The sequence below is a fragment of the Neodiprion lecontei genome, chromosome 3 (assembly GCF_021901455.1).
Source record: "Neodiprion lecontei isolate iyNeoLeco1 chromosome 3, iyNeoLeco1.1, whole genome shotgun sequence".
NCBI classification, from domain to species: Eukaryota; Metazoa; Arthropoda; class Insecta; order Hymenoptera; family Diprionidae; genus Neodiprion; species Neodiprion lecontei.
In genome coordinates this window covers 42,021,062-42,036,661 of record NC_060262.1, presented here as the reverse complement: position 1 = coordinate 42,036,661, position 15,600 = coordinate 42,021,062, and the positions used below count along the sequence as shown (strand labels likewise).

Genomic DNA, 15,600 nt, shown 5'->3' with positions numbered 1-15,600 from the left:
CGCGACCGCGTTCAGTTTTGTCGTGATTCACTACTCGAGGAACTGTACGTATAACGCCTCAGCTGCTGCTCGTTCGTGGTGACAAGTAAATGATGGGTGAATTCCTCACTACAGTGGTGATTAACAACCTCTTGCATTCGCGGAATATTTAAAATATGTAGGATTACGAACAAAAAATTGTTAAAGAAATGTTTATGAAACAATGTAGGGATTGAAATTCGAAAATATAGCCACGAGCTCGGATTGATAAAAAGGTTTTAAAGATTGTGTCAAAGTTTCAAGTCGACCGGATAAATATTGACCGAGGAATTTGCGCCAACGGATTGAATACGTGATCGTTCGCTACTTCTATGCTATATGCCGCAATTTTGTTATCAATTTCAATGAAAAAAGTCACAAATATTCTTGAAACTATAAATAACAAAGCCCTCAAACTCAAAATGCTCCAAATATTTTCACTCGCTTCAAAGGAAAAGTCCTAAAAATAAGTATGAATTTAAACCGTGCAAGCTCCCTCCCTTAATTAACTGAGAGGACAGAATTTCAACCGAATTTGAGCACAAGATAATCATCTCCCTTTGCATTAATTTATGTGTCCCGAATAGCTTTTACACTCAATTCGCATATTAATTCAATCTACATCTTCATCTTTGAGACAGTTTCGTATGAATTCGCGAAAATGGAATACTTGGTACGAAAATGAAATTCGCTTGCTCGAGGATTCAGCATTTATGCATGTGTTCACGTGCTCTGACGAAGGGGGAATGTTAAGTCTGAAATAAATGTTTCTTCTGAAGCACAAAAACATCTGGAGGATGTAAATATTGCAAATAGTTTTAATGAAATTGAACAAAAAAAAAACATTTTGAACGTGATGTTCCAAAGTGACGATGAGCTGAAAAAATGCATCTTCCCTTATATAAATATGTCGAAAGCAATCTTATCGGCGAAATTGAACAAATAAATAGAATCAGTTTGTTGATAACACCAACGGATGTCTTTTCTGGCGGGGTATCCATTAGTATCCATAACAAATTCCAACAGTCGAATTGACAGAAGCTGTGTGACGCAACAAACATTTCGAAACCTCTGAAAGTATAAGCATATGAGTCAAGAGAGTTGTGACAGAAAAACGACGATGAATAGGTTGCATTGGTCACCATCGAATCTGGTCTGATTAAAGTATTTCATGTTGCTAATTACTGCCATATCATGATATTGTGATGATAATTGAATTGGACGCTCTCCAGAAAAGCGTTGACCAAGATTTTCTAATCAATCTACCTCCAAGCGTTCACGGCAGTTGAATTTCCTTTTTTCAAGGGGTGGGGCCCGAGGCCTGAATCGCAACGCATTCCCTGCTGGTACGTGTAGAAATGAGACATATTCGCGGCCGTTGCGCAAAGTAATTCTTGGAAAAAGTTGGCTCGCAGAAAGACGTGGAAAAAAAAAGTAAAACACGGAGCTGGGAAATGAAGAATAAAAGCAATAAACCCAATCGCCGCGCACGCTGAGACGCGCAGAACCACCAGCAGACAGCCTGGCAGCGCGGTAGTCGGTTCCAAGAAAAGTACCTCGAGCCATTCAATTGGGTATGAGTCGCGCAATGCGCGTTGTCCGTGCGCTATGCCGGTAGAGCGGACGCGACGCGCTGCGTTATGCATACCTATCGCCTGTGACGTTCACGAACAGGTAGACGAATAGTTAGATGGAAAAACGAATGAAGAGATGGATGAACAGATGAATTTATGGGAAGATAGGTACACAGATACAGAGATACATAGATAGATAGATTGATAGGTAGGTAAGTAGACGTACTTCGACGTTCACGCAGCATATAGGTAGATAAACATAGATAGACGAATAGTCAGATGGAAACATAGATAGAGAGATTGATGGATAGATAAATATATAGATGGATGGATGGATAGGTGGATATAGTTTGACGTTCACGAAGCATGTAGGCAGGTAAACGTAGATAGATGAATAGTTAGATGAAAACATAGATAGATAGGCGGATTGTTGGATATAGTTAGACGCGATGCGGACGTGACTGCAGCAGAGCCGATTTGAAAAAGGTTAGACGAGCCTTGAATGCCATTCCGTTCACCCGTAATTCACTATTAATAGATTTTAAAAACTCATTCATCGAGTACATGCGCCGGAGAATGTCGGTTTGTATAACCTGACATGACATTTCGAAGCGTCTGCTTCCAAAGTTGAAGAAAAAGCTCAGTACGAAATGTAAAAAAACATTTCTCGTTTCGTTTCGATCGTTTATCACTGTCTGTTTACCCCGGTATTCTTTATCCTTACACTCCGTCGAATACTCGGGACCCCAATCCTGCAATCCAATATCGAGTTCTGTAAACTGTTTTCGGTAATGCTTGAAGTAAAATAAACTAAAATACTTAACCCCTGTTTGTGGATCTAACTCCTTACATACCTACGCGGCGTATGTAATCTACAACTTGCAGTGGGACTCGAATTTTTATCCCAAATTACAATAGGTAGGTAGGATGAAAAAACGTTCCTCGTAATCGTGTATGTTCGATTATTCTAATTAGTATACTTTCCAGAAAACAATAGAACAATCATAAGGAAAACAATGTTTACCGAGATGATTATTCACTGATTGATTTTGGCTCGATCCAACGAACAACTTTCTGCGTTCGTTCTTAAGGCTTGCAGATTGCAGGCGTTCATGATGCGGAGGCATTGTTTTTCTGCCAACGCGCATTTCGCCCCGAGGGGCATTTGCCTTCGGTGCAGCAGACAAACCCATCTTTTTGCATAACTCTGTAGCCAATTACCTCGATGACGTCACCATGCCGCAGCGTCGGCAGACGTGTCGCGATTCTCAGACGATTCGACAACGCATCTTGCAGTACAACAACGACCATCGTAACGATCGTCCCTGTCCCAACGGCCGACAACATGTTTTGTAATCTCCGTGTGGACACGATTTTCAATTCTTTTATTCCTCAGCGCAGAATCTTGGCGATTTATGAAAAACAGCACCGATTTCTTAAATTGCTGAGAAAAAGATTATCGTCAGCATGAACTCGGCGTTACGGTGAATCCTTTTTATTCTTCTTTCTTTTACGCGGCGTCGATGGAATTGCGGCTCACGGCTGGCGCTGCATGGTGGTGTCGGAATCGTTCACTTTCACTGCATTAACTGCACTGTTTCAATCGAATCGGAAAACGAAGAAAAAAGAACACTACTGGCTACCCGTAGTGATGCAATTTTATATATTTATTATGTTACATAACATGTAATTGAAATTTCCAAGAATCCATGAAACGTGAAGAAGCTTGTCAAGAGGATATCGGACTTTCGAGTTTGACCGATAAATTCAGCAAATTGTATTTTACAATTTCTTCTTCTCCTCAGCCATGAAATCGTGTCAAACCTTTACAACACGTTTGCATGGTCGCTGAGTTCAGGAAATTGATGCAAAAATACAAAAAATACGTGATTCAGCTATGCCGTAGCGTATTTCAAAAACACAAATCGAATGAGAATCAATTTTACATAATTTTTTTAATAACCGGACAAGATTAATTTCAAACTATACCGTTTCCCAAGTTCGAAACGATTCCATTACTCGGGAGAGAAGAATACGCGATTTACAATTTGATTACTCGTTCGATACTCGGCCGTTCTCACCAAGTTGAGCAGAAAAATGGTGATACCACCTTGTAATTTTTACGGTAAACTAATTATTTCCAACAGCGTATACTCCATGGCTTATGCGACGTAGGAATACCTATACGTATATCCAGTTCCCGGTATACACGTCGTGGGTGGGTGCAGTATAATAAAGCCTCGGCGAGGGCTATCCTGGATCCACGATCGGCCGAACCGCTGGACGTGGACAAGGTCTTATTGTTAGCTAGAAGATATACACGTCTGTTCCTACCGCCAGTTGTGTATATCTGATCAGCGTGAAGGTGTGTTAATTTAACGACCTCACAAACTGGAGCAAAAATATTCCCCACGTATACACATCGACGCCCAGGTATTGCAAAGCAGCAAAGGCAGCTGCCTACCCCGAGACTACAGTGTAAAAGACGCGATTAGCCAACAATGAAAGGAGACAAGAGCTGCACATGGCTCGAAGTTATTGATCGTAAAGCATAGATCTCCCCTCGAGCCTGACGATATTTCACTTTCAAGTCTTTCGGCGAAAGCTCGGGCTTCTTGTCTCCGGAATTATTGCACTCGCGATGCAAAACTACCACATGTTACATGAGAAGGAATGTAGCTACTGATGGGGAATCAGGACCGATTCTTTCACTTTCTTGTATTTCCGTCCTTGATTCACATGAGACGGATTGATTTAAGCTCCCTCCGTTCGCGTCAGGCTTTACATGAATTCGAATGACTTGAAGCCACTTTACACGACTCTAAAGAGTATAAAAGCGACTTCGCATGATCGCACCTCCGAGTGACTGTACAAGAATTTAGACGACCTCAAATGACTCTACGTCACGCATTCAAATGGGAGATTTTGTTTTCCAGTAAGAAGTTCCTGTAACATACGGCTGGATCGTGATGAAACTGCTGTAAAGAACATCTGAATTATCATAGATGAAAAGTTTCACAGAAACAACGTCGTCCCTAACTTAGATACTGGTATTATGCTACGGTCGAACATTTGATAGAGTTGACAATATTTTACTTGGCCAGTTTTCGTTCCACAAATCGCCCAAAACTGGCAATGAAATTTACATTAATCGCTCGGTGAGGAAGTGCGTGCGGTTGTTGAAGATTTACGTAGCGGTTGGCCAACTCGCTGCCGGCTTTGGGTGGTCCACTTTGGTTGAGCAACGTATATCGGTTAAATTTAATAACAGGACAGCTCCGGAAAGCTCTCGCTAATATGCGTCCTCCTCCGCTTCGGGGCTAAATCCGAGAGTGCGGTAGACCGAAACATTACTTGTAGAGCTGCGTACGTCGTGGAGTAATACAATATGAATATGTAACATCCTCTGTGTACGAGTAATATAATCGTTAGAAGAAATTCGTATAAGATACACCGTCAGTCCGTTATTTGTCGAAAAAAAAATATGGTGTAGTACGAATTGGAAAGCAAGGTCGAACCGATTATCACTTGACTAATTGTCTTCGGTGATCTTTCCTTGATAATCTCCTCCGTCTCTTCTACGTCCCCTCTCTCTGGCTCGCAACATATCTTCCCTTCATTCGTTCTCCGTTGGGTACCTACAGGCCGGATTGTTTATATTAGCGGCGTATCAAAGGCTCAGACGCAGTCTGCCTCCGAGGAGAAGCGCACGGCTTTGGAAGCTCGAGTCGTGCAAATAAAGATTAAATAGTTTTGTAGCGATATATATATATATATACAGTAAGCAGTGTATGCAATTCAACGACGCATCGCGGCTCGATCCTAATGCGAAATTTAACGAGGGTGAAGTTAGTAACGTTAATGTATCTAAACGTTGAAACAAAAATCACTGTTGTGCACCCTTAAAATACCTGAAGACGAAGTTGAATTTACAAAATTTGAGTTTGTTGATGCTGCATTAATGGTTTACTAAATTTCAAGTTCAAAGATGCAGCATTGAAATAACGTTACAAACTTCAGCCTGATAAAAATGAAACATACATATCATTTCGCAATCCAAGTAAATGTACCAATCTTCCTTCAATCGGACATCTCGTTTACACGCTCGACGCATGATTGAAACCGGTAATCACTCGCAACTTTCAGTATCGTTTGTCTTGTTTCTTATGAGTAGTCGGAGTGCGTGGTGCGCGATTCCGATGAGGATCCATTTTTGTCGGGGAAGTAATTAACCAGCCGTGAGTAGGATTAGATCCGTCGGCTAAATTTGGCGCGTTAAAGCTTCGCCGCGAGTCTTCCGACATCTCAACATTTGTAGCTTTATAGGTATAAGGACGTTGCATTGCACAGGCTTTGCTGGCATGTGTCTACATTCTATGCATCGCTGTACTGCATCCAACTTATCTTGCATTGCATTAATACATCCGTACGGAGATGTATTGAATCGCCTTGATCCTTCTTTTCAAGCTTCGGGAGGATTTAACCTGGAGCCAGCAGTTGATTTACTTTAAATATAAAACTACCAAAATCAGTAGCGAGTTATAAAAATTTCGTATACGTATACAATAACTGTTACAAGCATGACGGTCAAGTTTCAATCATCGAGCCAATATAACTGTCCAATGAAACGAACGGTTATGAAGATTCTATGTGCGGCACATTCACAAGCGTTGACGGATCGATTTATGGCAACATTTGCATGATCAACGCAAGCTATACAATTTTGAAAAATTATAATTAGTTAGTTTTAACTAGTCGAAAATCTGGGCTACCAATTCCTGCGTATATACAACCTATTTTTGTTAGCTTCAAAATATGACTCGTTCAGTAATCGCCGCACGATTCATCATGTACATCGGTTAATTACTGAGACTCCGAACACGTAGATATTACAGCTCTCACCGTACGCATAAAGTAACAACTATTACCAACGTTCTGTGCCATAAGCTAGCCATCATCGTGCAGTCGAAATTCTGTGTAGTTATAACGAAGGTTTTTAACTGTTTGGTCACGTCTCGGTCGAACAGTATAAGAGCTACGTTCACGTTGAATTTGGTGAACGACCTGTTGACGACCTCTGAGATGACGTGTAGACATACCCACGACGAGACTTTCCTTGTTGGCGATACTTTTGCAAACCAATGAATTGCACGTTTCTGCATGGAACGGACGCCAGGCGTCCACTCTTGCATAACATCCAGGAATAAGCAGGCGTCGATTCACCTCTGGAGCAAAACACGACCACGATTTGAGCACAGAAATTCCCGGCCAGACCAGTTTGGTGTCATGTTTCATTCGAATTTGGGAACAATTACGTGACTTCAATTTTTGCGTTCTCGACGCAGGGTAACAAGCAGCAAAACTAACAAGCATCAAGCACCGTTTGCGTTGTTTCCAATTTATTTCGACACGCCCCGACAGGCCAGTTAAAGAAACTTATTACCGGTGTACCTAACCAGCAAATGTACCTGACGACGTCGGTCAAGCGGTGAAGCTGTTTGTCTGTGGCTGTACGTCTATGCATGGGTATAGGCACGCGTGTACCTGAAGGCCGAGATGTAATCGTGGAGGAGGGAATGAAGGATAGAAGGAATATGAATGAAACTCCGCATCGCGGTATCCTGTTAGCCACAATGCGTCCCAATTATGCCTAGAGGCTGCGGGGTGATGATTGATGGTCAGCTTATAATAGTCGTTGTCGCTGACGTTTTTATCCATTTGTATGTGCATAATTTTTCCTTTGCTTTTTTTCTTTCTTTCTTTCTTTGACGACTTTTTTCCACCAAATGCTGAATAACGTGTGACCCCCCGCTCTCTTCTACTTGACGTTGCAGGATTACGCTGATGAGGAAATCGAGGATGAAGCCGAAAGGCCAACGCTACCACCTTCGACCACCACCTCAACTCTGCCTCCAACGACGACTACGACGACAACCACGACGACAACCACGACACCGAGTCCGCCACCCGTGTATACACGTCCCTTTGATCATCGCCAGTCGAAATTATTCGACGCTCGGGTTCGGTCAAGTGGATTGACGAACATCCAGACCACCTCGACCGAGTACCCGCCAATGAGCAACTACAGTGCGTACAAGTGGGACACCCTGGGCTCGAGGAAAGCTGTCATCGAGAGTCGACGGACGCCGAACAGACTCAGCAGTGAGTATGGTATATGACAATTATGAACAGCGGCAGCCGGTGCAGCCGTTGAGCGGGCATTTAAAGGAATTTCACGAAATTCCTGGGTATTTCGGTCAATTGTTTCTTATGCGAGAAAAGCTTAGAAATTTATTAGAGGTGAAAAATTATTGCGCGTAAGGTTTCTTTGTACTTAATATTTGGAGCATAGCATACAGATGTTTCTGGCACAATCTAATTGCAAATGCTCGCAAATTACGTCGTAGAATATTTTCAATAGCTTCGTTTGGAAAGAAACATCACTTTTAAAAACAGTGACAAAAAATGAGACGTTTTTCAACATTAAATTTAGGATAACTCGCACCCAAGTAAGAATTTGAACGAAATCTTATGACAATGTGTGAAGAATACGAGAAAAAAAAACAATTTGCAAAAATTTAAGGTGAATCGGTCGAAGAGTGTGGCGGAAACCTTGCGCGTTAGTTTGAAAAATCAAAAGTGAAGAACAATACATTCGAACTTGAAATTCTCAAAGAGTTGCTGTATGAAGACTCATACAAATTGAAGGTTTTCGACCCCGAAATATTTTTTTAGGGCCAAAATCGATACGGATCCATTCAGAGGAGGGATGAAAGTGTAAAAAAAAAAAATGCAAGAAACCGAAAATCGATTTCTTGCCCATAAAAGTCCCCTTAATTAGCCACAGGTTAAAAGGTTCGCATCGTTCAGAGTTGATCACCGTTTCCTGTAATTGTCGTAGTCTCTTCGCCTCTTCTTTCTCTCTTTCTCTAATTGTTGAGATAGAAAAAGATACAGAGATAAATAATGTAGGTTACAGGCTAAAGGCAGTGGCAAAGAAAAAGCTGATGTCACGCCGCTCTGGTGTGAAAGGTCAGCTTCTTACACCATCTTTTTTCACGGAACATGTTAGTTCGAGACAATGATGCGAGGCTATCAAAACACCGGACAACGAGGCTATTATATTACAGCATATTTCATTCCCCAACGTTTCCTCGCTTATTTATAATTCTCTCTTTCGATTCCCTCCGATATCGTTTCTCATTTATTTGCCACGAGCTGCTACAGCTGTTTACACAATTCGCGATTATCAGAGGTCAAAAGCGTTCGGCTGCAAACTGTAACTTCAACTCCCTTGTGTATAATATAATCCACCACACGGATACGTCGAGTGGAAGGCTCTTACATACTTCTCTGGCTGCTTCTCGAGACGCTGAAAGTACTTTTAGATCTTAAGAGGAACCCTCGCTCCCAGGCATTCGGCGAATGATCGAGTTTTATGGGAGGATGAACTGTAGGTGAATAAAAATACGTACATAAGAGGATCGCTTTACTCTGGAGTTTACACTAGTTCAGACAACCGCGCAGTGAGCGGCCTGCAAAAGGAAAGCGACTAACGTAAACTACCATCGACTACCACGGCAATGGGAAGATCAAGGTGTTGAAAGACTTTTAGTGCGTCTTTCCATCCGTCGCTACGGGGTTCGGAGATAAGTTTTTTGAAGTTCCTGACTGATTGACCGGGATGATTAATGCCCCAATGATTACAGGGACGTCATTCGATATCCGAAACAAACGATGGTTTTTATTGTAGGTATCTGGATAATATTCTTCTACATTTCGTATACAACAATAATGTTTGAACTCTGGCGAACAAGGCGAAATGAGCGAAAATATTTTCGTCCTAAATCACGTTCCGAGGATGAGCAGCATATTGTGCAATTCCGTTCACCAGGCGACACTCTGCCTTCGATGACAACCTCACGATTTTACGTAACGATCGTTCGACGGGACTTTAGCCATTCGCCCGTTGATACTTACTTTCTGTATGCTCATCGGCATCTCGCTTTTGTTCAATCGTATATCACAGTGACATAATCTGCATCAGGAGCGCAGAAAAAATTGTCGAAATGTGGTGAAATAAGGCAAAATACTCGAACTCGATTCACCCCTTCAATAGTAATCCCAGAATCGAACTTTTAACTAAGGATTTTTACCAGCATTCGAGATTATGTATTTCGTCCAGAGAAAGACGTGGTATCAAAATATTATTTCGACACTTCCAGACAATCTTTGTGAAAGTATAAGCGTTGATTATCGAGCAACGCTTTACGTGTCGCACTTTCGGTGTCACTTGTACACACCGATATTATAAAACCCAAGAGATTTGTTTGAGGTAAGAATTTGAAGGGCCGAACAGTTTGTCGGTCCAAACTACGCAAGTGTGTCGACAGACGGAAATAGAAATGAGAAACGATTTGAAAGCTTTCACTTTGACAGACGTGTCTAGTCCCCGATAGAGAAAATGGCGCCAGAAAGAATCCGGTAATCCCGAGCAAAATGAACGCGAATGTTTTCTTTCACTGCTGATCTCGTCGCAGGTCACCGTCCGGGAATTCTCATGTGAAGCAGGTGCAGCGACTCAGGGAAGAAGATAATTTCGCGGTACCGGAGTTGTTTCGACGATGTAGGTACCAACATGCACATCGAAGCGACATCTTCTCGCGAGAATGCAGTAACATGACGCCCACGCTATCGGAGTGCGTGTGCCTGCATCGTGACGTGGCAACTGAAAGATCACACCGTAAGACAGTGAGAAATGTTCCTGAAATAGTTGTACACTGCAGGTACCGCATACCCGTATAGGTATCGCAGCATCCCATTCCAACTTTCTCGCGCTCGTTTGAACCGCCCACGCTTTAATTATATTACCTATAGAAGCTGATCAGTCTCTTTTGGGAAAGCAGTGAATATGCTGAAAGAAAAAAACAAACAACAACAACAATGAGTCGAAAACATGCGGACTAAATTCCTTCACGAATGCTGGCGTTTCTATTAGGATTCCGCATCTTGGTGTGTGCTCATACTTAAGACTTTGGACCTCTTTTATCGCCTTTTTACGATCTTTTCACACCTTTGAGGACTTACACTTGCGGGGCTTTGAATATACTCGCAAGCTAGAGACAGCAGTATTGAATTTCGTTTTATTAACTACTCGGACTATGATCACTCTGATGATATTTAAATCCTACGGGGCACGATTTTTACAATAACCGAAAGACTGTCGAATCGAAACGTGGTTGAAATAAAAAATGTTAATGGTCTGTACTTGGATAAATTTTTTCCTTCTTGATAGGGAAATAATCATCGAACTACCGTTCGATAATCTGCTGGAATGAATTGGACAGTTGATACAGATAATTAAGTTGTGAGACGGCAAACGTCCTCATCGTTGAACGATCGCAGTGTGAAGTGATCCGAGGTTTCGACCTACGATTCTCGTCGAAGACTAAAGTCGTGCGCCCGGAATCTAATGAAAATGAAAAATAATTTCCCCCTGGTCTTCTAACAAAATTCAAGTTACTTTGTTACAGTCGACGGTGATTTACAACCGTCGTTATCATCGCACCTCACATATTTCGGCTCTTTCCCTGCGATCAAACGATCCGACGCGATGGTCAGGAAACTCCGTACCGTAGTTTTTGTGCCGAGGAGAGGTAGCCGCGTAAATGCATAATGCACCAAGGCGACACTGCAGGCCGCTGAAGAGTCCACACGCAACGCCGACAAATCTCTTCCACCTTTTTATTTCCAAGCGCAATGTCCCTCGGTGTAGAACGTCCAACGACGTACGTCACGTCGGACATTCGAGTTGAGACAAACGACGAGTAACGCTTGATGGGACGTGCGGCGATAATCCCATTACGAGCCGTCTCGATTAGGTATCAGGGCTCACCGATGAAGCAATTTCCCTCGGGTCTCGATCATTGCGGGATGATCGCGATCTATGCTCAATTCATTTCTCTCTCTCTCTCTCTCTCTCTCACTCTCTTTTTCCGTTCCACTGCGGGAATATGAAAGTTTATCGATTTGAATAATTTCGTTTCAGACCCCGACATCTCGAAGGCCATCGACCATGTTCGAATGATGACTAAAGAGGGCACCTGCCGACTGCCTCGTCCAAGGGTCGTCTCCGTGCGTGACGTGTATCCGAGTCCTTCGAAGACCTACAGGCCCCACTGCACTATGCTTCACAGATGCGCCGACGACACGGGATGCTGCACCTCCGACACGACCTGCGTGCCAAAACACGTCGACACCATCGAGCTCTCATTCTACGTGAGTCTTTTGCCATTTTATAGGTACCCGTACCACCCGTATTCTCATCGATGTTAGATAAACTAGCAAATACTTTTTGCTTAAGGAGGGGATTCCCATTTTTTTTTCCCCCTCTTTTCTAATTTTCTGGTGACGAAACTGTACAACGGATCAATGCGAAATTTTGGTATTATTTATCACTTGTCTATTGACAGCAAAAGTTTAATTCATATCTTCCCAAAAATATGCCTCCCACCTCCCCTCGACGCACGATGACGTCCAGTTGACGCTCCGCACGATTTGAGTCTTCCCATTAATCCTGAAACAAGAACCCAACAATATTTTATTTTACACGCATGTGCAAGAGACAAATAAATCCGCATGACAAATTTCGGATTGACCCGTTGTACAGTTTCTTTACTAGAAAATTAGAAAAAGCGACAAATTTATCGAAAATAATGGAATCCCCTCTTAAATGAATCCCAGACGTTGTTTCCATCCAATTTCAACAGAAATGCTCAAACTTTAGCCTTGAGGAGTAATTTCAGCTTTTGAGTTGGAAAAGCCTCAGGCTGTTGGTTGAAATACAGACTTATAATTCCTCGGGGTAATTTGATATAGAAAAACGGCGGACCACCAAGTAAGCCGGGGGGTAGAGTTGAGCGTCTTCCCTCTCTTATGGAATAATCTTGAAATGATTTTAAAACAATTTGTGGGGCATGTACTGGGTCTATTTCGCCCCGCGGGAGATAAAGCCACCTTTGTATTTACGTACCGCGTTCTGAAGCCGCCGTGGTTGCGGTATCGTGGCCATGCAGCTAGGAAGAAAAAGATAAATCTAGATTACGCTCGTCTGGAGACTGCAGTTTAGAGATATTGTGTGAATAAACTCCTCGCACGCCTGTCGCTTCTCGTGAACAAAACTTGAAAACGGTATGCGTGAAACAAAAACTCCATACAGCCTTCGTGCAACGCTTGCGTTCACCTTAGATACGATGTAAGCCGTTCTTTTAACGTCATGCAACACACATCGTGCCTCTGGGAATTTCCTGTATTCTGACTCGAGCATACGATCTGACCTAACTAGCTTTATCCCACCCTTAATTTTGACCATTTGTAAATACTTGGTAACGTGCTACGAATTTTTGTGAAACTTTCTACCGATTTCAGCTGCTTTTGCTTTTGCATAAAGTCACGTTTTGTGTAATGGGAAATTTTTATTACGGCAACATTCTCAAAATTTTCGCATTATTGATAAATATTTGAAAAAAAAACCCCTTCGCTCTTTGTCTTTGTGAAATAAATGTAATAAATGTATATCTTGTTATTGAAAAAAATGCGGTAAACTTTTCATCAAACATCACTTACTATCGAGGTCAATTAAATCATATACATCACTTACTACCGATAAATTATACGGGAACTACAGAACATTTGTATTAATGTCGGTTGATTAAATTTTTCAACACTTTTTTTTGAAGACAACGTCGACGCGATATCTCTGACACTTAGGCCGTATAAATATGGTCCAACGCTGCGGTGCCAGAAAGTAATCTGGGAAAATTATTCGGTTGCATATGAACGTACATTACATACGTGGAAGCGATCCGTTTCCAGAGAATGGTTTGACCCGTATCCCAAGATCGCGTTGCATAACTATCATAGCCGAGCTATTTCCACGAGGCCTCGGCCGAATGTCTGTTGCTCCGAAGCAGCTCCGCTGCTGTTCAGCCTGCGATTAATGTGCTGCAGGTCAAATATCTCTTGAATTTATCACGTGCCAACTTAAAGTTTGAAAACTTTGTGCTGGACTGTGTTAAGGGGGGCGGGGCAGCTTGGACGGTCTGAAATTATATCAATTTTGAGAATTTTTTTTCGTTAGATTCGGAATAGTCTATTGCAATCTTGAACCTTTCATTTGGCATCTCGAGAGAGTGAAAAATCGCAGTAAGATCGGGCGTCGAATCATAAGAAATCGATTTTCCCCCCGTGTAACGTAAAGGGTATGCAGGTGCCACTTATGGCTGTGACCTGTGAACCCGCGAATCCAGGAAGCCGTTGAATTTCTGACCATAATCACTTGTAAACATCGCTTCGTGACTTCTTGATTGCGCGTAACGCGGAGTTGAAAGTGAGAATGTGGCTTAACGTGATTCGCAAAAAGGTTTAATTACGGTATAATTCTGAATCTGGCTCCTGTTGAAAATTATAAATCGAACGGCGTCGGCTACGTTTTAAAAAGAATAAATTTAACGTCTTTCCGCGAAGCTGAAAGGCACGGTAATTTTCAGTGTGACGTGAACCCGCAAATCAATCGCTTAGGTACGTAAGAGGGATCGATAAATCTTCTCGTGAGAAGATCATCGATCGCGATCGATCCACTGCAGAGGGCTTGGCGCATTTCATACGTGCAATAAGAACGTGGAAATGATTATCCAAGGTATATTGGTATAATATACGTGTAACAAATCTACAATGAAATATCGCGGTTATTAATCTGCTTTTTGCCCGCAGGGGCGAAAGTCATAATGCACGTTTATCGCGGCATTTATAAGGATTTCTCACTCTCGAGAACGTCTCAATTTATATTACATTCCTTAACGCCTAATCTAACCGATCTGACGGCTCGGAGTTAGATTCGCCATTTCTCCGACTGCTTGCCTGCAAAAAAAAAAAAAAAGAAGATGAAAATAAATAATCGAAAAGCCAAGCCCCGAGCGTAAGCCATAAATTTATTTACGAATGAAAAAGATTTTCGATTTCAGATGTTCAAAAAATTATTCCTTTACACTCCTAAAAAAAAAATCTGCTCTCAATTATAACGGAAACGACAATTTCACCGAAATATTATTCCAACAATATATATGCATGAGCCGAAAATATGCAGTTAATCGAATCATTTATGCGTGATAAACGTACTTGTAGAGATGAACTTAGGTCCTCGTCACGCGTTGTTTCGGGGGTTAGGGGGAAAAAATTACTTGTATCGAGCTGGAAGCCTCGACGTTCGGAATTCTCGGTGTAGAATCCGACTAGACGTAGAAAATCGATTCGTAAGACATATCCGTACATGGCGCGTGCATGATGCTTTTTTTCGCCCTACAACCGTCGGTGATTATAACGGCCCGTTTACAGATGACACATTCATCCGGAACGGTAGTTGTGTAACATACATTAAGCATACAACTTATATCATACGCGCATTAAAACCGACTGGAGATATTTCTGGCGTTTGTCAAACTCCGTATATAATTATTGTAGGACAAAACGTGAGCGCGACGAAAAAGATGAAAGAAAATAAGTAGTTTAATAAATCTAAATGAGCATCATACGAATATACAGGGATATTTGGGTCAAGTGAGATTAAAGACCATAAAAATTTATACTATTTTTCACAAAATTTCACCTCGTGTGATATAACTCTGGGAATTTTATACGTCGCTGCAGACTGCACGTATTATTGTATTTAACAACTTGGAGCGCGTTTCGCACTGTGCTGGGTAAAACCAACACACCGTGGAACGTAAATAACACTTGCGGTAAAAAATAACACAGCGATAGCCAGTGGTTCAATATTTTTCCAATAATCCATCGAGCCTTAACGGTTTTCACAAACATAATCCATCGGCTGTGGTCTGGGAGTCCTCAAGCGTAGAAAAAATTTCGACAGTTTTAATCCCCCGACGAATCTGGGCAACACGCGGAAGCACTTTGGCGCTAGATATTATTAAATCACGCATCGTTCCTTTTA

At 42.0% G+C, this 15,600-nt stretch overlaps 1 protein-coding gene across 1 annotated transcript in view; it reads left to right on the top strand.

Annotated features, from left to right (window-relative positions):
• The window catches only part of LOC107223139 (myb-like protein X), a 73,788-nt gene that overhangs the window by 28,040 nt on the left and 30,148 nt on the right, over positions 1-15,600 (top strand). The window contains exons 2-3 of the mRNA XM_046734168.1: positions 7,427-7,754; positions 11,641-11,870. Of these exons, the coding sequence (XP_046590124.1) occupies positions 7,427-7,754; positions 11,641-11,870 (558 nt within the window). The remainder of the gene's footprint in view (positions 1-7,426; positions 7,755-11,640; positions 11,871-15,600) is intronic.